Genomic DNA, 21,544 nt, shown 5'->3' with positions numbered 1-21,544 from the left:
CCCTGTCTCTTGCCCCTTTTTGCAGTACGCTCTTAGGGATGATGGATGGCCCGTAAGATGCTATCATCGATCATGATTGCGATTGTGATTGTGATTATTTATTAATATCATTTACTCTAGGTATTCACCTACAACCATCATATATCGTCAAAAGCACATTTACTGGGCTGAACAACCTGGCAGCCAGTTATCTCAGAAATGTCCTTAAGGACCAAGCTCATCGGAACAAAAAAGCCGGTTCCTGCTGCCAAATTTGCGGCGAATAGCAAACCCACCCAGCACCCACAATCCACAGCAAACTCGTCAGAGACAACCACCACCGCACCCGAATCTCCCGGAGTAGCAAAGTCATATTTGTGCCGATGTAAAGGCGCCACAGGCCACGCGAGGACATCATGTGTGTACTTAGATTCACCTTTCAAAAACACCGTTTCTATCGCACTAACATTCCCTTCTGTCCAACCCGTAGACCTGCCAAATTTCGCCACCGTCAGTCCACCGTGTATCTTGTCTGTGAAACTTTTTGCATTTGACATTGATTCTAAAAGTTGGTGAGGAGCCCCAACTGACGGGGTATCATCAAAACTTCGAGATGGTAATATCTTTGTTAATGACCAATCCAGTGCGTAGTTGCCCTCTTGGGTTGATAAAAAACGAAAACCAGAGGTGGCGTACACACTCCCAAGTACTCTGTTCGCATCTTTTATTGTCAATGCTCGATGTTCAGCACGGGCAAGACGATCTTGAACAGCTTCAAGCGATTTAGCTTTGGAGAAATCACCCATCTCAGCCATTGCTTCAAGACCCAGTGTACCAGGCCTGCCTTTTAATACTTTCTTCAATTCATCAACTCCAGCCTCAGTAGTTTGGAGTATCAGATCCGTGTCGCGGTCACTCGGTGACGTGATAAGAAATGACATCGATTTAACAGAAGAATGTGTGGGACGAAGTGGGGTGTTATTTTCCGTCACTGCCGGGCATCTGATTAGCAAACTATGAAAGCCAACTAAATCTGGCATAGAGCATAGAAATGAAAGTTTTATAGAAGAACCCTAAGGGCTATTTACTTACCAGCTTCTAAGCTATCAGACCTTACCACATGGTGGTTAGATAGGCCGAACACGCCCATATCCTCACCGTCCTTTTCAAGCCGTACTAGGCCTCCCATACTCCCAGTCCAAGTCCCTCCAATAGGTCCGCAGCTAGCTCCCATTTTGATGGTTGTCAAGTTAGAAAAATCAAAAGTAGCGAACGGCCTTTCCATGGTATTCATATCTAGCTCATTAGAACCCATGGTGATTTGATCCCCGTAGATTACTGTGGCATCAAAGGCAGGTTGACAGATAGAGCGTATGCGAGGCAAGATAGTTGCCCACCACGCGTCCGCTTCAGCATCCAATGCGGAAATCATAACAGTAGGCGGACATTTTTCAGGGTCGAGATCTAAACCGTAACGAAACACACTGATTGAGACTACCTTCAAGCAACTGGCTTTCAGAATATCGATTGTTGCCTGTTTCAACCTCTCGTTCCAAATGCTGATAAGCTCCTTATCAGAAGGAAGAATGGGAAAGACGCTTGGCTTTAAAGCTCTCTCATCAATGATCTCAATTAAAACATGTATCTCATGACTATTGAGATATTTCCGAATTTCTCGTGTTGCGACAAAACTATTATAGCCACTGTCGGGGAACGTGGTGATAAGTAAAGTGGCAGTAGTTTCGTCTAACTTGTTGCTGTTGTCGCCACCATACGGCACGCGGTAGACGACGGAAATGGAGCTTATAGGGATTTGCTGTGCTCTGAGGATAGTGATGATCTGTGAAATATGGGTTTGCCGATCTGGAAAGAATGCATCAGGGTTGCCTTCGTATACGGTCTTCAAAGGGAGATGGGCGAGCTTTGGCCACCCTGTCCTGTACTGGATTCGTATGTCTATATTGTCCTCGATTTCTTCATCCGACCGGCTCATCAAACGACGTTTCCGAGCGACTTCTGAGAAAGTTGGAGGTTGGGTGAGGGAGACAGTCGCCATGATGGGCGACAAAGCTAACAAGAGCGCAAAGTAGAAGAGAGATTTCAGTTCAAGAATAGATGGTGTCTGGCTGTCATGTCAATCAGGAAAAGCAGAATGGAGTCCATAGAAGCGATGTGTTGTTGGTGGTAGTACAGCAGGAAGGATCTATTCACTGCACACGATTACCTAATTCCCCGGGTTTTTTTCACCCCCTTCAACATGAGAATCGCGTGCAAACCCCCTTTTTGGTATTAAGCTTTCGATATTTTCCTGTATGATGATGACATTTTTGTTCGGGCAGTTGGGTCAACGTTAAAATATACTGCTAATATACAAACTCCAACTTTGCGCTAGGATCGACTGATCTGAGATAGCCGTTCTAAAGAGACCAATCAGCTCTTCAAACGGTATCTGACTAAATTTTATAACCGCTAAAATCGAACAGCTCAAAATCTTGCTATGCTCTCAACATCGGATTATCAGCCATCCATTTTTCTACATTTTTTGGCCTTTTTTTTGTTCTTATGATTTTATCCAGGATAATGACCTTGGATTCTTAGAGACGACTTCCCGCCCCATATTCTTCAGCATTGCCAAAAAAAGCTTTGAAAATCCTTCGCCTGGGATTGCTAAAATCCAGAACAATTGTTCAAGGGCTATGAACTGGTGCAACATATCTCGACATCACTGCTGGGCATTTCCTGGTGCAAGTGGTCAAGCTTGTATCGTGAACCTTTAAATCTTCTCTTATGTCTAGGAGCGTCCGATGCAGGCTATCGTTCTCTTCATGAATACCCTTACTCCTTTGGATAAATCCTAGGCTGTTCTGATATTACTCAAAACACGCAGCTAGTTGTCCGTCAAACATGAGGCGCAGTTGCGATTAACTCACCAGTCAGTTATTCCTGCATACACCACAAGAGTTATCTGTCACAGAAAGTGCAAGTTGGCTCAGTTTCGTCACATATAAATTTCACACCTGGTAGAGATCGCATGCCTGCAAAGATTGGCCGAAGAAGAATCCACATGGGAAGCTCACAACGGCCCAGGTCAAAAGGAATATATCAGAAGAGCAACCAGAGGAAGGAAAGCGTGTTGTGTTAGAACTGATTGAAAAGGCAAAGAATAACCTTTGAACACGCTGCAAAAGTTGCTCAAAGATCCTTGGGCGGAAATGGCCATATTTTCAATGCCACATCTGGTGATAGCTCTTCACTCATAGTTTCAACATACATGTCAAAGAGGCTTCTATTTACCTCATTTGTTTTCTTCCATCGCTCCACTGGGACCCAGCCGGAGTCATCAGTAGAGAGTTGGGTCTTCACAATATCCCACAAGTAGAGCATGTCTTGGTACTGCACCGCCTGCTCATTATGCCTTCTTAACTCCTCTTCAGTAAACGATAAAGGACAGTTACCCGGAAGTCCAAGCAGAGTCCAATCCTGTGAAATGCGTATCATAGAGTTACGTAGCGGAACCATGCTGCCATTGGAGAACCGCCGGCAACATGTGAAGGGCTCCCATATCCTGCGGTCAAGCTTCAAAGCATCGTACACCCGTTTATTGTTCGCCAGACTGGACATCTCGTAGTACTTGGACTGCGATGCCAAAATATTTTCCTTAGTAGCTTGTTCCTTTCGCTCCGAATCTAGGTCATCAAAATTATCCGGTAATGTGGGTAATTTGGTGCCGGGATAGTAATGCTTCGGCGGCTTAAGGAACTCTGGAAATCGAGCTTGGATGAAAAAAGGGCCGACTTGAGATGATTGCCAATCAATTATTCCTAAAATAGTAGTAGGGTCGTCAGGTGAAACGAAAATATTTCCCAAATGCAAATCAGTATGCCATAAGGTAGGTCCTGCCACCTCTATCACACGCGGATCGCGTGATAAAATAGGAAGGATATCTATCGCCTTTTGCAAAAGGAGCTTATACTCATTCAAAGACGGTCTCTCGCCGAATCGATCATCATGATGTAATTCAGATTTCGGGTCACCAATGGAGTCCATTTCCCGCTGTGGAATAGAGAGTGCAAACTCCAAAAAAGATGGCCCTTCAAAAAGTCAGAAAAGATATCGAGGTATGAAGGAGAGAACGTAACTCACATGGACCAGACATTTTGGCGCGGTCATTATCCCGCCTTTGTTGATTACATGACGGCCCGAGGCAATACAATCCGTTAGGATCTAAATCCAAGGGGAGCGGGTAATGACGACATCTAGAAGGTAAAGAATTTCGTAGATACAAGCTTCCGAAGCCAGGAAATTCCAGGCTTCCCAGTTCCTTTTCCATTTCAACGATTTGGTCAATTACTTTGTAGCGTTCCAGCAGATGCATTGTCCCCCATTTTTCAGCCAGTGCAACCCCTTGGATCTTCTCCATAAGAATATATTCCGAGCCTATTGGGTTTTCCGGGTCTGCACTCCAGGCGAATACTTCCGGAACATGTATCGAGGTACGAGATTTCACTGAAGACGAGAATATCAGTTTCAAGAATCATAGAACAACGAGCACAAAAGACGTACAAAACTGCAAAGTAGCCACCTCTGACGCCGTTATCAGCGAGCGCGTACCCGCATTTCGACATGGAAGCTTTGCGATAACTTCGCTGCCATCGTCCATTGTGAGGAGGAACGCTTTGTTAAAGTTCCCTTCTACCTTAACCACACGCACACATTTTGTTGCATCCCTGAACAACGAGACCGCTTCGCGGCAAAGGCGTTCAACATTGAATTTCACAAAGCGTTGCTCTAGTTGTTGTTTCTCATCTACCAGCCACCTGCCTGAAGAATACCTGAAAAGGTCGTCATGGTCAACTACGTTAAAAATGGCATATATTAGCATTCGTCAACGAAAGGAGCTGGATAGCAAAGGCGAAGACGAACTGGAATGGCTTATGGATCGCTCTTGAGGGAGCAATGCTGGACGAGAGGTTCGTCTGATGTTTGGAAATAAAGCCCGAAAACCACCAGCAAGCTTGGGTAAACAAATTGCAGGCCGCTTCCACATTTCCTGTCTCGACCCTCAATCCCGAGTCGAGCAACTTTGCAGATGAATGTCGAAAATGAAGCTTTGGCCCTTCATCATGGTAGAAGGTAGCTCACATCAAAAGATGGTGTCACAGTTGATTGGATAGTTAAAAGAGACTGGTTTATTCACGTGATCTGGATCGAATGCCAAAGCACAAGGGAGATCTCAATCTCTTTGCATCTCTGCCATGAGAACAAATGTTTGTGGATTCCCCTAAACCTTGGGGCAGTTTGTCGATTTTAGCCTCATGAGTAAACTAAATATTTCGGGCTCATCTATCCCATGAAGTAGGAACCTTTCAGCACGGTTGGCTATTCGCGGCGCCCTATGTCCCCGGTATCCCACGGAGCCCTGCAACTCCATAGAATGTCACTACCATGCTGAACATTGAAAACCGCTCCTCTATTCCTTCCGGTTTCATAAATACAGTCTCCTCTTCGATTGTTGGGGATACTTCGTCCACAAACTCCTCGAGTCATTCGAACTTCCTGTTGACTCCAGAAGATGGAAGTTCAGGGTCGAGAGAAGGGAATGCGCAGTCCTCTCACCGGGAACAGCATCTTTCCGAACTAGGGAGACTTCAAACCAATTTCCATAGCGACCAACATAATGAAAGCTTCGCAGAGTCTCGAAAATTGGAGCATCGTGCCTACGGGAGTGACATGAGTGATAATAGCGAAGACTGCACACCGAAAGAAGCGGAAGCATATAGCTATACAGATGAACCTACCTTAAAGAGTTATACTCTTGAAGAAGAAAGGCGTGTGGTCAAGAAGTTCGATCTGCGGTTGACCATGTTTATGGCACTATTGTATATGCTGTCCTTTGTTGATCGATCCAGTGAGTTCTCATCTTGGTCTTTTAAGCATCACATCTTCTAAGGTCTAATGTGCCTTCTAGATATCGGAAACGCTAGGATCGCAGGAATGGAAAAAGCTCTGAAACTGGGGTCTCCGCAATTTGAATGGATTCTCACGTCGTTTTATATCACATATATTTGTTTTGAATGGATGACACTTATGTATACAGTCGTCCCTGCACATGTCTATATCTCCATTTGCTGCTTCTCCTGGGGTCTTATTGCCGCATGTCAATCTCTCGTCTCCTCATTCTGGGCCCTTGTGCTTCTAAGGGCGCTCCTTGGTATTGCTGAAGCTGCCTTTGGCCCAGGCCTTCCGTTCTTCCTGTCATTTTTCTACAAACGCGAGGAACTGGCTTATCGCACTGGGATGTTTATATCCGCAGCGCCGCTTGCAACTTCCTTCGCCAGCACCCTAGCATGGGCTATTGTGAAGCTAAGCGAACATGGGCCCGTCGCTCCATGGCGCGCATTGTTGCTCTTCGAGGGATTTCCAAGTGTAATTGTTGCTGTATTTGCGTGGATTTATGTCCCCGATAGCCCTAGTAAAGCTCGGTATCTCACGCCTCGAGAGAGGAAAGTTGCAAAGATGCGCTTGAAAATGAGCGATAGAGAAAATATCCGTAAACGTCGGTTTAAGTGGAGTGATATCGGCCGGACACTGCGCGATCCCAAGTCGTATCTCACTGCGGTAAGTTCTGGGTTGCCTCATTTGCTAACAATTCTGCTCTACTGACTCACTGACACATTCCCATGCTCCTCCAGTTTATGTTCTTCAGCTGCAATGTCGCATTCAGTTCAATGCCAGTCTTCCTCCCCACAATTATGAAAGAGTTCGTCTCTCCCACTTGCAACAATTGTATCCAGGAGCATTCAGCAACTAACCACCCTCATCAAACAACAGCATGGGCTACTCCGCCCTAACTTCCCAAGCCCTGTCCGCCCCGCCATACATACTTTCATTTCTAGTCGTCCTCCTCACCGGCTCTCTTTCTGACCGACACCGTTCCCGCAGTCCCTATTTAATAACACACGCTCTCATCAGCGCCACCGCTTACCTAACAATCGCGCTAGCAGGCCATTTCCACTCCCATCTTTCCTCCACCCTCCAAATCCTCATTCGATACATAGCCATTTATCCTGCTACGGCGGGATTCTTCTCTTCCATCACCATAATCGTCACGTGGACAATGGACAACCAACCCGCGAAAGAAGCCAAGGGAACCGGCATGGCAATCCTGAATATCATTGGTCAGTGCGGGCCGCTTGTTGGCACGAGGCTGTATCCGCGCGCAGACGGGCCGTGGTATGTACGGGGCATGGCCGTCTGTGCATTGTTCATGCTGTTGGTGGCGGCGTTGGCGCTGGTGCTGAGAGTGCTGTTGCAGAGGGAGAATGAGAGAGCGCGAGCGGGTGCAGGCGCGGTGGATGCACATGTGCATGTTGATGAGATTGAAATGGTTGAAGGGGAGGCTGCAGGGTTGATGGGACGTGGCTCTGGCTTTAACTCTGCCTCTGGCTCAGGTTCAGGTTCAGCTGGCTTGTCGAGGGCTGTAAGGGAGAAAAACACCAATGACGGCCAATTCGTGTATATCGTGTGATCGTCCCTGCTTGTTATATATATATATATTTTATGTGATTAGCTAGGTAGCTGAGGTATTTTGATGCTTGGTTTTGAGATTTTATTTTGTTAGATTAGATTGCCTCAGTATATATATAATAGCGCGTAATTTATGATGCTCATACCTGAAGACTTCCGTCTTTTGGCAAAACTTCATGCAAAATCCTTTAAAAGGGTAGAGCGCGGCATCTCAAAATGATAGCTGACGCTGAGTAGATAGTTGCATCATTAATAGTCGAAAGTTTTAAGGTTCTTCTTTTTGAGGGTGGTAGAGCAGGTGGCAGTATTAATTAAGGTTTCAATGTTTCCCCCTATCCGTGATCCTCAAGCTATGCGATGAATCTACCAACTATTTTGTCTAGGGAGATTCCGAATCTAAACCCCGAATAAAATGCAAACGCCACATACGTGAAGCTCATAATCGTAAAGAACATAAGAACAGTGAAATGTGAAGGAGGAAGGCGGCGGGATATAGTCATGCAACCTTTCATGATCACACAGCGACAACTCAGCCCCAAGCCGTAACAACAAGGTTCTCTCAAGTTAACGGTGCCTCGAATTCAAATCCGTCGACATCGCTTTTCTGGCTTGAACTGAAAAAGTCCAACTTCATCAGCAATTGATCCACCCCAGCGGGTTTCCAAGGTACGAATGCACTAGCGCCCTCGCCAAACAGGTTTATGCTCCCATCTCCATTTATATTACTAGCAACAACATTAATTTGACCCAGATCAAACGGTCGCTTGCCATCTCCAAGACGATTATCGTCAATATCCCGCAGTCGGGATATGAGATCCGACACGTTATTGTCGACCTCAGCCCTTGCTAGGCGTAGGTCATGCATTATTCTCTTGTCTTCCGCAGCGTAGTCGGCTAGGGAATCCACGACGCCCTCGTCAGTTTCCAGGTCTAGGTTTTGCTGTACGGTCTCGAGACGGATGATCATGGCGATGAAATGGTCAATGGCGTTGAGGAGAGTGCGAAGTGTTCGGGTAAATGGTACATCTGTTAGGAATACGGATTGGATAATAGATATCAAGTGCGCGCGGTGGGCTGCTGTGATCGTTTCTGGGTCATGCTGCGGACGCTGATTCTCTTTCTGTGTTTGGGGCTTATCTAGGTTACTTGGCTGAAAGGTTGCAGCTGAAATTTCGCGCTGGGAAGCTGCGGAGGCTGCCGTTCCTGGTCGCGAGTCACGGATGGATACTGGTCGAAGTTCGTCAAGCCATTGCTTCAAATGTTGCCACGAGTTCGATATAACCTCCCCGTGCATATAGCCTGTAAGCTCTGACAGAATAAAAAGTGCTCTGCTTGCCGTGATCCAGACAGGTCTAATTGCAGCAGCTCGGGTAAGAGCCCGTTCCCGGTTTGATTGACATCTTGCCTGGCCTCCACGTTTGTTCGCTAGAGGAGGGGCCGGATAAGTTCTTCGAAGAGATGACAATTTCCATAGATTGCTCAAGTGAATTTGGCCTCGACGAATGGCCAGTAGGTAAGAATGGACTTTCGAGTATAATCCCATATCAGCCTGGGAGAGAAAGAGATCTAGTGGTGGTTGGACATTTAAAGACAACGTTGTGGGAGTGCCAAACAGTAAATCGTTGAAAGGTACGTCAGAAATATCAATTATTGGGCTACTAACGGCCGCTTCTTTCGCAAAAGCCCGTTTGGTACCGGACTTGCCCTTGATGGAAAGATGTAGAATCTCTCTGGCTAGGTCAAGTTCATCATCAACAGGATCTTCTTCATTCTGCAAGGAATACAGCTCCGACCAAGTTTGAGACAAAACTGCAGTCACTTCGCCTTCCTTAACGGCGAGGTTCTCTAGCAGATTGGTACTATCTTTCCCCAATCCCAATGGATCAGCCCTCCGATGCCTCCCTCTGGAAAGGTTATCTGCAAATGTCACCAATCCCATAGCGAATTCGCCACGTCCCAACAGAAGGAAATCATGCAACAAGGAAAGGATTTCTACTATTTTTGGTAGTGGCAGAAGTTGTGACAAGGCAGTCTGTGATAGGCAAACCCTTATTTTGGATATTGCACCACTAAGGCCAACAGGGGTTATCGGTGAAGAAAGAGCAGAGAGATGATCGAGATAGTTTCCGTGCAGGGTCAGCTTGGATAGCGATGCTATTGATTCATCGCCAGCAGAAAACTTTCCTTGAGCTCGTATATGATTCAAGGATTTGCCGACGAATAAGATTGAGTTGGCAGTGGACGAAGACACAAAATTTGGCATTAGATCTGCTCGTATTGTAAAGTCGGCCGCACTTTTTCGTTTTTCGTCAACCGTCGACGGATCCTCTTGGATAAAGAAATCTTCACGGCCAAATGAGGGCAACTGGCCGTACAGGACGAACATTGAGAGTTGGCGCATAAACGCTGTTTCTCCGGCATTTATCAGTTGAAGTGCCATTCCCTCGAGATCCAAATATCCAGTATGCGACTCATTTCGAAGGTGATCAATCAAGCTGGCTCCAGTGCAGATCCCTTTCTCCTCACCCGAAATCGGAGACATGAACCGTACGATCTGCCACAGCCATCGTAGCCTCCCCACCCATGGCAGAAATTCCGAGCGAATTGTTGATAATGGTACAATCCCATGACCACCAACATACCGGGCGTCATTGGCCAGGACTGCTGTCTCGACCTCCAATATTTGTTTCTGGAACTTGCCCAATTGGTCCGTGGAGATATTGGTTGACACTGCCCGACATATTGTGGAAGGGTGCGATGAGGAAATCTGCAATGTATGTTTGCGCAGCAGCGTGTGAAGGCGACATAGTTCCGCTATAGGCTGGAGCAGGGCGTGCTCAGCGGGGGAGAGGAACGGAACACCGTCTTTGGAAGAGCTGCCTTCTTCTTGATCAAACAGGGGAGAGCTATGACCCGACAAGGCGAGGAGTATCTCATGGAGCATGCTGACGAGTGTAGATTACTAGAATATAAGGTATTAGTCAATTGCAAATGCGTCTCGTGGGCGGATTCAAGGCGAACAACCCGGCAGAGTGATCCTCCTCACTCCTACAAAACCGGCGACGTAACAATAGGATGCAGCCTAATAATTCGAACCGACACATTGCCCGGAGCCAACCCCATTCATTCTTTGGGGAACGACAGGCCTTTCATGCCTGGATGGTTGAATTGCGCGTTTTATGGCTCTGACGGACTGATATCAACAAACAGAGAATCGGCGGGGAGCAAGAGGGGCGGATGAGTCATCAAGTCTTGAGGTTCATCTTCAGCCTTGTTAAGTGACGGCGCAAACTCCAGACAGCCAACTTGCGCAGAAGAAAAGCGCACACCACGCTTCGGAGAATTATGAAGAGGATCACTCTATTCCATTAGTTAGTCGTCCTTCGATCAATCAGTCAGAATAACCGGGACCCAATGTGTCTGGTTAATCTTAAACATCCTCCCGTTCCAACACCCATGAGAATCTCGTCGCGGAGATAGATCTTTTCCTTCAAGCATTTTATTCGAGAGCTATGAACGCCAAACTTCGGCATCAAAAAGAAACAGAAGTAGGCAGGTAGAGAATAGAACATGCATGATATCTAGCTAGTTTCGTCAAAGCTTCCGGATTGGAGTCTCCTGTATTCAGTTTTTGGAACCATGATTTTTGATAGTGATGATGATGATGAAACTCATTCTCGTGTCCAACAAAGAGTTTTTTGATACAACCTCCTTTGTTCAGTGTAGCTAGCTTTCTTTCTCAATCGGAGTGGCCTCTCCAACTGCTCTCGCCCTAAGCTTTGGCTAGGAATTTCCGGCGGATTCGGTTGGGCTTGTTCAAGCCTCCCAAGGCTGCTGCAGATAATCAGCCTTAGCGCCCAGCTGCAGGACCACCGCAGCTGAAGGACGTGGATTAAGCCAAGAATCATGGAACTGTCCTTATCCACTGGCACTAGTTATCCCACTAAGTTATCTCATGGCGGGGTCCAACTGTGGCGGTGGTGCGCTGTGCTGGGGGGGTTTTAAATATTTTCAAGAAGCCGGCTTTTGTGACGCGATTTCGCAGTCTTCACCAGGTTTTTGCCATTCAGCAACTGCAGAACTGGAAGCCTAAGTCAATCAGTCAATCGAATTCGCTTTCACTTTCTCAGCTTCCAGCTCTCTCCAACATTTACCACTAATACTAAAGATCAAATATTACCACAATAACTTGATTCAGCCGTCCCCCACCGAACGTCAACTTGAGCAGGGGATCAATCGCCAATCTTCACGATGGGCTCAGGCACAACGTCTGCCCTTTTCATTCTAGCGATTTTGCTTGTTTTGCTTCCCTCACAAGTGCATGCCTTTGGGGCTGGGAGTATGTTTCCATCATTTTATTTTTGTTCAGCCTGTGAACCCGAACATGCGTCAGTGGGAGAGAGGAGGCTTGACATCGCATCACCCATATCAGAGCTGATCCCTAGTCTTTTGAACTATTCTCTCAGACATCGCTTCGATATCTGTAGTCGAGGGCAGAAATTGGCGCCATGGAGATATCGAAGACACCGTGAAGGCCCTCGCCTTCATCAAGGGACATAAATGGACTGGCATCATGATTAAGCGTCTATATTTTGGGAATTGGTAACTGACTACCTATTCCCCCCGCGTTAGTATTTCATCGCAGTGGAAATTTAACTAACTTATAATACAATAATAGGTTGAGAGATTACTCCCAAGCCCTAGATGTGGGAACCATATCGAAAATCCCAGCAGAAACTATCCGGATCCTGGTTTGGATTCTCAGCTTCACCTCTATCGGATACGCAACCGCTGAGTTTGAGGTGACAGCTGACAGACTTGGAGTATACAGGCCGGAAGAACATATTGAGTTCGTCTGCCTTTCCCCATCCTGCACAGGCATTATATGCTGCGATGGCGGCATCATGTCGATTTTCAATTCCTTGCTTGAAGCCTGATATCTCTTGGGGTGATGATGTTTGTCCCTCTTTCCAAGAAACTGTACACCTAACGATTCTATTTAATACAGCAATCCAAAGGGCTACGCGGATAATAAAGATGCTAGACAGTAGTATGTCTCTCACCCCCTCTCACCCCTCTTCCCCAACAAAACAAGTATAGATACATTCATACCTTGCATTATTCAACACATCCATTAACACCCACTCATAGTGATCCGCGGCTTCGGGGCCCAATTCGACCTATTGAGCTTGAGATTGACCCGCAAACCGGCATGAAGAACTACATTGCCAACGAACGTGGCGATTGGGCAACCAGTGCTGGATTCGTGAAGTATAGCATTGCGCGAAGTATACACTTTGGAAGGCTCTACCTTGGTGGTGGGAGTCATGAAAAAGGTCACGAAGAACATTTGAGTGAGGCTCTGAGGTGTCTTGGCCAAGGTAAAAGCCCCTATGCTTTGGTTATTTTTACAAACATTTCATCGCAAAACCGTATCAGTGATTCCGCCACGGAAACCCAGTTCTAAATCCCACAGTTGCCGTATAAAGCTAACTTATTTTTGCAGCTTGCCATACTTTGGAAGACTTTTCGGCGCACAGTAATTACTGCGAATTGGTATTGCGCGAAATGGGCTATCATAATGTTTTCCCTCACGTCGGGGTTGGAACCCAAATGAACATCCAAGGAAAATACGTCTTCCCCATCGTCACTGGCACGTTTGGCATGACAGATTTTTTTCACAGTTTGCTCGGTGAAGCCTCAGATAACCTCACTCAGAGTGAAATAAATGAAATGGACAATACACTTGGTAGTGCGCAGGCAGGCTCGGGCTCCTCTGGAGCCTTGAGTGCGCTCACTGGCGTGCTCTCTAAAGTTCCCGGAATGAAAGGCTTCATTGCAGAAGCCGAAGCTTTGAAACGTAAATCAGAGGCTCAGGCCCAAGCAAACCAACAGCGTGGCTTTGGTGATTATGGGGCATCAAGGAGTCATTCTGATCCCCATGGAAATCAAGGTTTAAACCAGCCGATCCCGTATGGCCAGTCACGGGCGTCCGTACCCACGGATATCAACCCTCAGGAAACTATTTCTCAAATCTATCCCATTTTGGAATTTAGAGATAGGGTGGTCAGAAACATATCCTCCGCATTAGAGAAAATTCCTGGCCTTGCTTCGTTAATGGAGAAAATCAGTGAAACACTCTCTATATTTATCTTTTCTCTCTTGGCTCCATTTATTCGGCCCGTGATAAAAGTAGCATCGTCAAATCTACAGCTTGGCTCATCCGAATTGACAGCCTCAGAAGCTCGCGTTCAGTTCGAACCCTGGACAAACCCGGCCTGCACAGATCCCACCCACTCATTCCTCTCCAAGGATCACTTTAGCAATATCCTTAACGATCCGGCTGGACGAGTAGCTGCAGCTGTGGTGAAATTCGTCGTCCCTCGTGTTTTATATGCATTCCAACATGTTGATGTCCCGGTAGATCTAGTGTTGAACGACTGTGTTCTCGTTTTCCACCATCCAGCGTTTCGACGATCGGACAACGAAGTACACCGGGAGATGTTTGCGGAAGTCGAACGCTGGGCTCATGAAAAGTCGCGTAAAGGGGTCAATTTCAATGACATCCTTAGTGCGGAAGGTGTCAAAGCGGGGAAGAATCATATTGGAGGCGATCCTCACGCTCATGCTCACGGCAATAGTAACACACATGCCTCGCCTAGTCAACACCAGACCCATGGGCATACCTTACCAAGCCAACATCAACCGTATGGACATGCTCCTGCTCACGGCCACGATAGCCAATCTCATGGCTACTGGAGCCATAACCAATCCCAGGCCCAATCACAAAGCCATTCTCACAGCGGCTTCCCAAACATCCCCAACCTTTCGAATCTTCCCAACATCCCCGGGCTGCCTCATTTCGGACCTTCCGGGGGCTCAACCCACCCAACGTCATCATCTGCTTCCTCCTCAATTCCATGGGATCAACTCTCCAACCTCCCCATTCCAGGAATGTCCAATCTCAACAAATTGAACAAACTGACAGGTTTCCTGGGCGGCGGCGGTTCGAAACGTGAGCTGCCAGATGAACCGGGCGACGGCAACCCTCATAGCCAGACGCGGGCACTCCCATCTGAAGACGCCGGATCTGGTTACTCAGGCCAATCCCAACCATACCCGCAGTACCAAGAACAGCCAAGTGCCTATCAGCAGCAGCAGCAACAGCATTATCAGATGTCGTATGATGATCCTGGATACACGATGCCTCCACCATCTGGGTATGAAAACTATCGTCAGAACATAAACACTAGCGAATACCAACCTCCCACGCAAGGAGCTCATACGTATGACTATTACCAGGCTCCGCCAGGCGGGTACGGCGACTCACGACGGTATTAGTGACCGGCTGGTCTGCTGAATATGCCTGGAACAACAAAGGAGCGAACGACATATATCTGTTGATCTTTAGGTTGATTTTTCTTTTCTTTTCTTTTCCTTTTAAAACGATATATATAATTATCATTACTATTTCTTGGCCTTCTTGTTAAAGACTTGGGGTGCTCCGATAAAAAGTCAGTATCGTAATGCCATGCAAAATATGATAGATGAAATGCAATGTCTTGTCGATAAAGCTTAATTTTCAGGGTAGATATTCTTTTCCACATTATGATCGGGGCGAGTCATAACTACATGCACCTACCTACACAGGTTGCTAACTAACCAAAAGCAAGCCGGAACTTTCCAATGCGAAAGCACTACTTAGCAGCTTGCAATCGCCCAGCAGCTTCCTCACGATATACTGGCGGGATATGCGCATTTAGCCAGGACTGGAAGGGGGGGGGTTGAACCCCGATATGGATGATATAGATCTTCTCCCGAATTGGTGTTCGGGTAAATTGTTTTGGTATTGATTAATGAATCCAAGGATGGAAAAGAAACTATTAATGCTCATTAGTAACACACGATTTAAAAATTTCACAACATGCATGCATGACCCACCCCCCTTATGAAACGATAAAGCAAAAGAAATTGAACAAAATAGAAAGCATTACCAGTCCTCGGCTCCTAATTGCCTGCCATTGTTCCGTGAAACTATGATGCAACTCCAGGGATATGCATTCTGAAAAAAAAAAAAAAATACAAAAGGAAAATATGCCACTGTGAAAACATTCCCTCATCAACATAAATCAAATTTTACCGTTAAAATAATCTTGTGTACTTGTCGTAACCACTACAATTTTGTTCCCTCACGGCTACCATCACTGAGGCGCCGGCTTCTGTAATTCGGCAGGGGAGGGCTGGACGGGTTGTCACTCGGCCCACCAACAGTAGCAACCCCCATATTCCGAGAGGTATCACTAGCAGAAGGTGTTGTAGTAGAGGAGGCATTAACGACTCTTTGGCTTTGGTGTAATCGTGGGTTCATAAGCCAATGGACCTGCATCCGAATAGCGTTGACACCAGCGCTTATATGGGCGATTTCATCTCTGAGCCGAATGCCCTCGTTCATAATAGACATGTTGACTCGTGCATCGATATCGGATATTGCATTCGAAAGTTGAGTCACCTCCTCTCTCAGGGACTCGTGGATTGAGAGAAGGTAGGTGGTGGTGTTTGATGGGGATAGGCTGGAGGCGATTTCTTGATATGGAGGGGAGACACCATCTGTGGGATCGTTTGCTGGATTATTTGAGGCTTCAGGAGAGGAAATGTCTAGATGTTCGAATGACAAAGATAGGGGAGAGTCACTTCTGATGATAGGCGAAACCTCTGTTTGAGGGTCGGGTTGCAGGGGGGATACATGGCCCCCAAGGATCGACCGGATATTTGCAATGCCATCTTCAAGAATCTCATTTCGCTGGCGCAATTGCTTTATTGTCGATTCCATCGATTCCATTCGAGAAGCTTGAGCATCCAGGTACGGGCCTAGTTTTGCCAAAATGCATGATTGCTCATGTTGCTTAAGTGCCTCCATTTTGAACTTTTCTGGGCAGCCGAATTTCGCAGCGCAACAAGTTCTTTCGACTGCATGGCAAGTCTCTAAATGCTCTGGCAATTCACTTCGACAAATGCTTGTGTGGCAATATGTACATTCGGTCTTCAGACTTGAACATAATTCTTTGGTATGAATCTGCGAAGTTTAGAGCCTCAGCTGGAAAGTCGTATTCAGACCTTGAAATGAAAACTAACATACCTCAAAATCCCGTTCCATCACAGATTCCTCACAATTATCACAAGTACAAAATTCATGTAAACATCGGAGGTCAGCGTCCATATCCTTCTTCCTTGTCATGTAATTGCAATTTGGGTCGGGGCAACGCATGAGCCGGTAGTCGCAGTATTTATCCACATGAGCTTGTACGTGGCCTCGTTGAATTACCTCCTCGCACCCTTGACGGACAAATGGACACTTCACACACAAATCATCGCACATGCTAATTATTAGACGAGGGACTTTCATGAACGTTGCCATTGTTGGGGTTCGACAGGTGGGGCAGGCAAAGTTATCGGAAGGTGGCGCGTATGGTATGTGTGACGGGGATGAAGTGATACATGAATTGAGACATTTCTGACAAAATATATGATCGCACTTCAATCGAATTGGACGTATAAACGGGCAGTGGCAGATCGGGCACATCAGATGGCCATCGTAGGTTGAAACGTATTCGAGGGCTCGAAGGTCCACGAGAGAATCAGGTTCGAGATAGTCATCCTCCATCTTTCACACTCTCCATCACAACCATTCCCTTTTTAACTAACACAGGGCAAACTAGGCTGCGTGGAATGCGATCTGATATTCCTTGCCCAGTGAGTTCGAATCGCGAGAATCCGAATAACGTTCAGAAGTGTGATGTTGTTGGGGGGCTAGGAAGAGAAACCACAGCCTGGCTGTCAAAAATGTGTAGAAAACGGTCAACGGTTAGAACAAAGGTAGGTAGGTATATATGCAGTACTATAGAATGAAGTGAAAGGTCAGGAAAGAAATACGTTAGGTTGGGTGGTGATATAGCCGGGAAGGAGGTCATGTGATTTTATTCTTGAAACCGAGGTGCCAAGGAATCGTTTATCGTTTCCAACAATTGAGTGTATTTTGTTCAATATTGAGACCTAAATGAACAGCAAAAAAATTGAAGCGAAATTTGAAATAAGTACCAGTGTGAGGCGCAGTGTGGAGCGAACGTGAAATGAGTGGAAATTGAAAAAATTTTTTCTCAAGATCATTGCAAAAGTCATCTGCTGCAGAACTACATGCTAGGATGGTATAACTCCGCAATGTAGGCGGAGGATACGTTTGGTTGAATTTAAACCTTCTCACATATCTCTAATAATTGAATGCAGTTTGTTTCGTTTGCCAAGGTCAAAACCTTCTTGGTTAAGTTTATATAGTTATAGTCCCAGGGAATAAGCGCTCCAACCTCTGACAGCCTGCGCAACCTACGTGCAAAAGAATTCAATGTTCAAAGTAAAATGGCAATCAATTTCTCAATATGGGATGAGTGTGTCATCCACATCCTCTACTTCGTCGGGGCGATGGACGAAGCGGAAGCCTACACTCACAAGCCTGTCCTATGCGGGTTCGAAAGAGAAAACCGTCGCCTGGACGCTATTCATTATCTGCGGAAGTACTGCGATCAGAGCCGGTGGGATGAGCCTCACAGAAGAATACTATCTTCTGTGGGTAGGCCTTGCGTTCAACACGCAAAACATGGCTGTCAACTATGATCCCTCGGGGAGTGTCAAGTGCATGGATGTACTTTTGTGGCAAGTCCGCTGAGTCACGTTGCGAAGAATAGAAGGGATTGAGTCGAGGGAAGGCTGGTAGCATGGAAAGATGTTCCCCATAAAATGAATATAAGAACGGCAATGAAATTAGAAAAGGGAAAGAGAATCAAAATCCCAAGAATATACACCACGTGATTTATACATTAGCGTCTCCAGACTTACCACTTCTGGCATAGTTGGCTAAGCCTCAAGCGCTTTCCGTATCAGTTAGCATTAGATGGCTGAAACGGAAATCTAGGCATCACCTCCATCTCCAACATCATCTCACCTTGGAATCCTTCACCTGCGCTCTTCAGAAGGCCTCCGACAGAGTCACGTACGAAGCGCTTAGTTTATTGTATCGCTGCCAGCCGTCAGCTCTTCCACCTCCCGTCTGCTTGTGAACAGGCACAACGATGAGCAATCCGGCGCAACTCTTCCTACTCGCTGATCACATAAAACTATCTCTTCTGGAACGGCAAAGGGCAATATCCCTTAGTATTGAGCCTAACTCGCAGGATGGCGAAATATCCCGTTCTCTAGAATCCCTGCGCGAAGGAATTGAATCGCTTGATTCGCGAATTCTGCGGCTCGAGGAGAATGATGACCTGTAAGATTCAATAAATTCCATGACCGTACCTGTAGATTCATCCCCAGGAACGGCCTGCTAACTCTTTGGTCTTCTATCTAGAACATCTGCTGCACTGAAAGACCAAAAAAATAATCTCAAAGAGCAATTAGATGACCTCACTTCACAATTCTATGGCAATAACAACACGTCTTCAGATACCACGTTGCAAACCCCAAATGATCCCTCACTCGTCGATGATTTTTCTCGTGCAAGCAGCACGTCCACGACCCTAAAACATCCTACCCCCCAGCATCCAATTTCTAAATCCGTCAGGTTCACTGACACTCTGACTGCTACTGTTGAGGAGGAGGATCCCAACCGAAGCGCGCTTCTTCGTCCTTACCGTGACGCCCCTTCCCCGCCATCATTAGATCACTCCAATCTCTCAAATTCTGACATCCACGCGCATCATGCCCTGATCATGCAAGAGCAGGATGACCAACTGGATCGCCTTGGTGAATCTATTGGGCGGCAGCATGAGCTCAGCATTCAGATCGGAGACGAGTTGGAAGGGCACATAGCGCTGCTAGATGATATGGAGGGTCATGTGGACCGCCATGCGAGCAGATTAGATGGTGCGAAAAGAAGACTGCAGAAATTCCGACGCAACGCAGGGGAGAGTCGTGGCTTCATGACTATCATCGGTTTAATCATCGTCCTGGTGATCTTGATTGTTATCTTGAAATAAGGTCCAATTCTTCAGTAGACTGTCGTGTCCAGTCATTGTTTCACCAATCTGTGGCCTTTCGTTTTGCTATTCCTTGGATCACTTTTGAATTCTTCATGGGCGTTTTCCGGCTAGGTACGGATATATATACTGTATACGGTCAATAGGCGTGCTTGGGGACCTGGCGCTTCGGTACAGACCTCTACTTTTTCCCAGTTATATTTTGTTTCAGACTACTATCCTTATACATGTCTAACCGCCTTCCTTTCCACATTTTACACACCTGTCTTTCAATACGGCTTGTTCTTGTTTGCTTAAAGCTTCATCTTCTTTTTTTTTTTCTTGTTCGTATATTGAGCGTCCTTCATGTCGGCTTATCAGGAACCACCCGAGAAACGGTGTGCTTCTATATTTAGATATGTATACTTGAAAACAGAATTATCTTAAATGCCATTTTGTGCGCGCGCAGTTTCTATCATACTCGGTGGTGGCTTCTATGCCAACCACAAATTATGTTGCAGGAATACATGGGGACAAAAGACAAGTGGATCTCAATCTGGCTATGTACTGTAGAAAGGCTCATAATATTTACAGCGGCCGAACGTAAGCCATTCCTGCAGCTCAGCCCTTTGTTTCTGCTGTCATTCGCCCGATCATTTTTCGCACTCGAGCTGGCAGTTGGGGCCTGAACACTAATGTCCTGCAATCTGACAAACACAGACGCACAAGTATACATACATATCTGAAGCTTGGTTCGCTGAAAGCAACAGACCACTCGACATCAAAGAGGCTTTCCAAGTTGGAGCGGAGAGAATGGCAAATTAAAAAAAAAAAAAAAAAAAAAGAAAAGAAAAAAAGAAAAAAAATCCACCTTGATATAGAAAACATGGAAATCTCTCCGGAATGTAAATCCCACTAGCAATTAGCTCTTTTTGCAGTAGAAACATATGAAGTTGCTGCCATCCTTTTAGGCCATCATTCCATTACCCTTTCCAGAACCCGGGCGTAAGGGAGCGGGCTTTTGTCTGCTCATCTTCCCCTCCTTTATGTATCGTTCCATCTCAGCAGCGGCTTCATAGATTTCACCACGGTCGGCTTTTATCTGGGGTGGGGTTAAAAGAAAAAACAATCAAATCCCAAGTTAGCTACCGTTTCGTTTGTCTTAAGGTGTTTGCTGTATGGAATTCCATTCCACTGCGTTGAACGTCGACGAGCACTTGAAAGAAGACATAGGAAAAGTAGTTAAGACTGGAAGGGGGACTACCTACATCCGCTTCACTAACGCTAGCCAGAGACTCGTGCCACCGTGGATTCCCATCCTTATGATGTTGGTTATGCATTTGCTTGCTGGCTTGGATTGCTTCCTTGATGCCTTCTCGATCTGTTGTTGCCCGTGAGAGAAGATGAAACGTTAGTCCGCACACCAATTATGAAAATATGAGCTGTAGGATGAGAGATTGGGCTTACGTCTATCAGACTCCTTCAGAGCATTGCGAGTAGACGACTGGTGGAATCCATGACTAAGACATGGTGAATAAACCCGCAAAGCGCAGACGGGGCGAAGGAAGTGAGTGGTCTTTGGAATTGTGAGAAACGACATGTTTGGTGTAGTGTTGACGAAAGACAGTGCGTGGTTGTGGTTCGTGGATTGAAGACGTATGCGCTCCCCAAGAAAAATGACTTGCCTGTGCTGGTTAGTGTCAAACGGCGAGCGGGAAGGGCGGCAGAGCAAGAACACACAGGATTCAAATAGGCAATAGCTTCCAATTCCCAAGCAATGTGAGGGGGGCGAAAAAGATGAAAATGTGGCGCGCTGATATACAAGTTCCAAATCCGTCAGTTTCGAAGCCGTCCCGTTGATCAGCAGCCAGTACCTCCTGTTACACATATATATACAAAGAAGTGTGTATAAATTTCCGCACCTAGTACAGAATAGTAAATCAAGCGGAATCAATGATATTGACTACTGTAATTGTGACGGAATGACGGCTCCATTTTCTATGAAATTGCGGGGGTTCTCCACCTCCAAGACTTGG

The 21,544-nt window shown here is 46.3% G+C and overlaps 9 protein-coding genes across 9 annotated transcripts; 4 read left to right on the top strand and 5 right to left on the bottom strand.

Moving 5' to 3' along the window:
* Nucleotides 1-137: 137 nt before the first annotated feature.
* Nucleotides 138-2,137, bottom strand: HCBG_05026 (uncharacterized protein; the record flags this gene model as incomplete). Its single annotated transcript, XM_045432075.1, has 3 exons — nt 138-471; nt 676-970; nt 1,072-2,137. The coding sequence occupies 3 exons, from the start codon at nt 2,033-2,035 to the stop codon at nt 138-140; spliced, it is 1,593 nt and encodes a 530-aa protein (XP_045287287.1).
* A 1,034-nt stretch (nt 2,138-3,171) lies between these two features.
* On the bottom strand, nt 3,172-5,410 carry HCBG_05025 (uncharacterized protein; the record flags this gene model as incomplete). Its single annotated transcript, XM_045432074.1, has 3 exons — nt 3,172-4,070; nt 4,543-4,833; nt 5,305-5,410. The coding sequence occupies 3 exons, from the start codon at nt 5,408-5,410 to the stop codon at nt 3,172-3,174; spliced, it is 1,296 nt and encodes a 431-aa protein (XP_045287286.1).
* Nucleotides 5,411-5,424: 14 nt separating this feature from the next.
* Nucleotides 5,425-7,507, top strand: HCBG_05024 (uncharacterized protein; the record flags this gene model as incomplete). The annotated part of the gene is made up of 4 exons (XM_045432073.1): nt 5,425-5,887; nt 6,077-6,597; nt 6,672-6,739; nt 6,811-7,507. The coding sequence occupies 4 exons, from the start codon at nt 5,425-5,427 to the stop codon at nt 7,505-7,507; spliced, it is 1,749 nt and encodes a 582-aa protein (XP_045287285.1).
* Nucleotides 7,508-7,806: 299 nt separating this feature from the next.
* On the bottom strand, nt 7,807-10,679 carry HCBG_05023 (Spc97/Spc98 family protein; the record flags this gene model as incomplete). The annotated part of the gene is made up of 2 exons (XM_045432072.1): nt 7,807-10,468; nt 10,531-10,679. The coding sequence occupies one exon, from the start codon at nt 10,448-10,450 to the stop codon at nt 8,066-8,068; it is 2,385 nt and encodes a 794-aa protein (XP_045287284.1).
* Nucleotides 10,680-11,757: 1,078 nt separating this feature from the next.
* HCBG_05022 (HET-C domain-containing protein HetC) lies at nt 11,758-14,847 on the top strand (the record flags this gene model as incomplete). Its single annotated transcript, XM_045432071.1, has 5 exons — nt 11,758-11,845; nt 11,973-12,108; nt 12,515-12,556; nt 12,658-12,887; nt 13,013-14,847. 5 exons carry the CDS (start codon nt 11,758-11,760, stop codon nt 14,845-14,847), a joined length of 2,331 nt encoding a protein of 776 aa, XP_045287283.1.
* Nucleotides 14,848-15,312: 465 nt separating this feature from the next.
* HCBG_05021 (TRAF-type zinc finger protein) lies at nt 15,313-17,379 on the bottom strand (the record flags this gene model as incomplete). Its single annotated transcript, XM_045432070.1, has 2 exons — nt 15,313-16,579; nt 16,643-17,379. The coding sequence occupies 2 exons, from the start codon at nt 17,165-17,167 to the stop codon at nt 15,680-15,682; spliced, it is 1,425 nt and encodes a 474-aa protein (XP_045287282.1).
* A 523-nt stretch (nt 17,380-17,902) lies between these two features.
* On the top strand, nt 17,903-18,223 carry HCBG_05020 (uncharacterized protein; the record flags this gene model as incomplete). The annotated part of the gene is made up of 1 exon (XM_045432069.1): nt 17,903-18,223. The coding sequence occupies one exon, from the start codon at nt 17,903-17,905 to the stop codon at nt 18,221-18,223; it is 321 nt and encodes a 106-aa protein (XP_045287281.1).
* Nucleotides 18,224-18,626: 403 nt separating this feature from the next.
* Nucleotides 18,627-19,961, top strand: HCBG_05019 (V-SNARE; the record flags this gene model as incomplete). The annotated part of the gene is made up of 2 exons (XM_045432068.1): nt 18,627-18,820; nt 18,902-19,961. The coding sequence occupies 2 exons, from the start codon at nt 18,627-18,629 to the stop codon at nt 19,527-19,529; spliced, it is 822 nt and encodes a 273-aa protein (XP_045287280.1).
* A 514-nt stretch (nt 19,962-20,475) lies between these two features.
* On the bottom strand, nt 20,476-21,108 carry HCBG_05018 (uncharacterized protein; the record flags this gene model as incomplete). The annotated part of the gene is made up of 3 exons (XM_045432067.1): nt 20,476-20,610; nt 20,777-20,889; nt 20,976-21,108. 3 exons carry the CDS (start codon nt 21,106-21,108, stop codon nt 20,476-20,478), a joined length of 381 nt encoding a protein of 126 aa, XP_045287279.1.
* Nucleotides 21,109-21,544: the final 436 nt, after the last annotated feature.

This window comes from Histoplasma capsulatum (assembly GCF_000150115.1).
Source record: "Histoplasma capsulatum G186AR genomic scaffold supercont2.6, whole genome shotgun sequence".
NCBI classification, from domain to species: domain Eukaryota; kingdom Fungi; phylum Ascomycota; class Eurotiomycetes; order Onygenales; family Ajellomycetaceae; genus Histoplasma; species Histoplasma capsulatum.
Note: the sequence above shows the minus strand (reverse complement) of the source record. Positions and strands in the feature narration are given on the sequence as shown.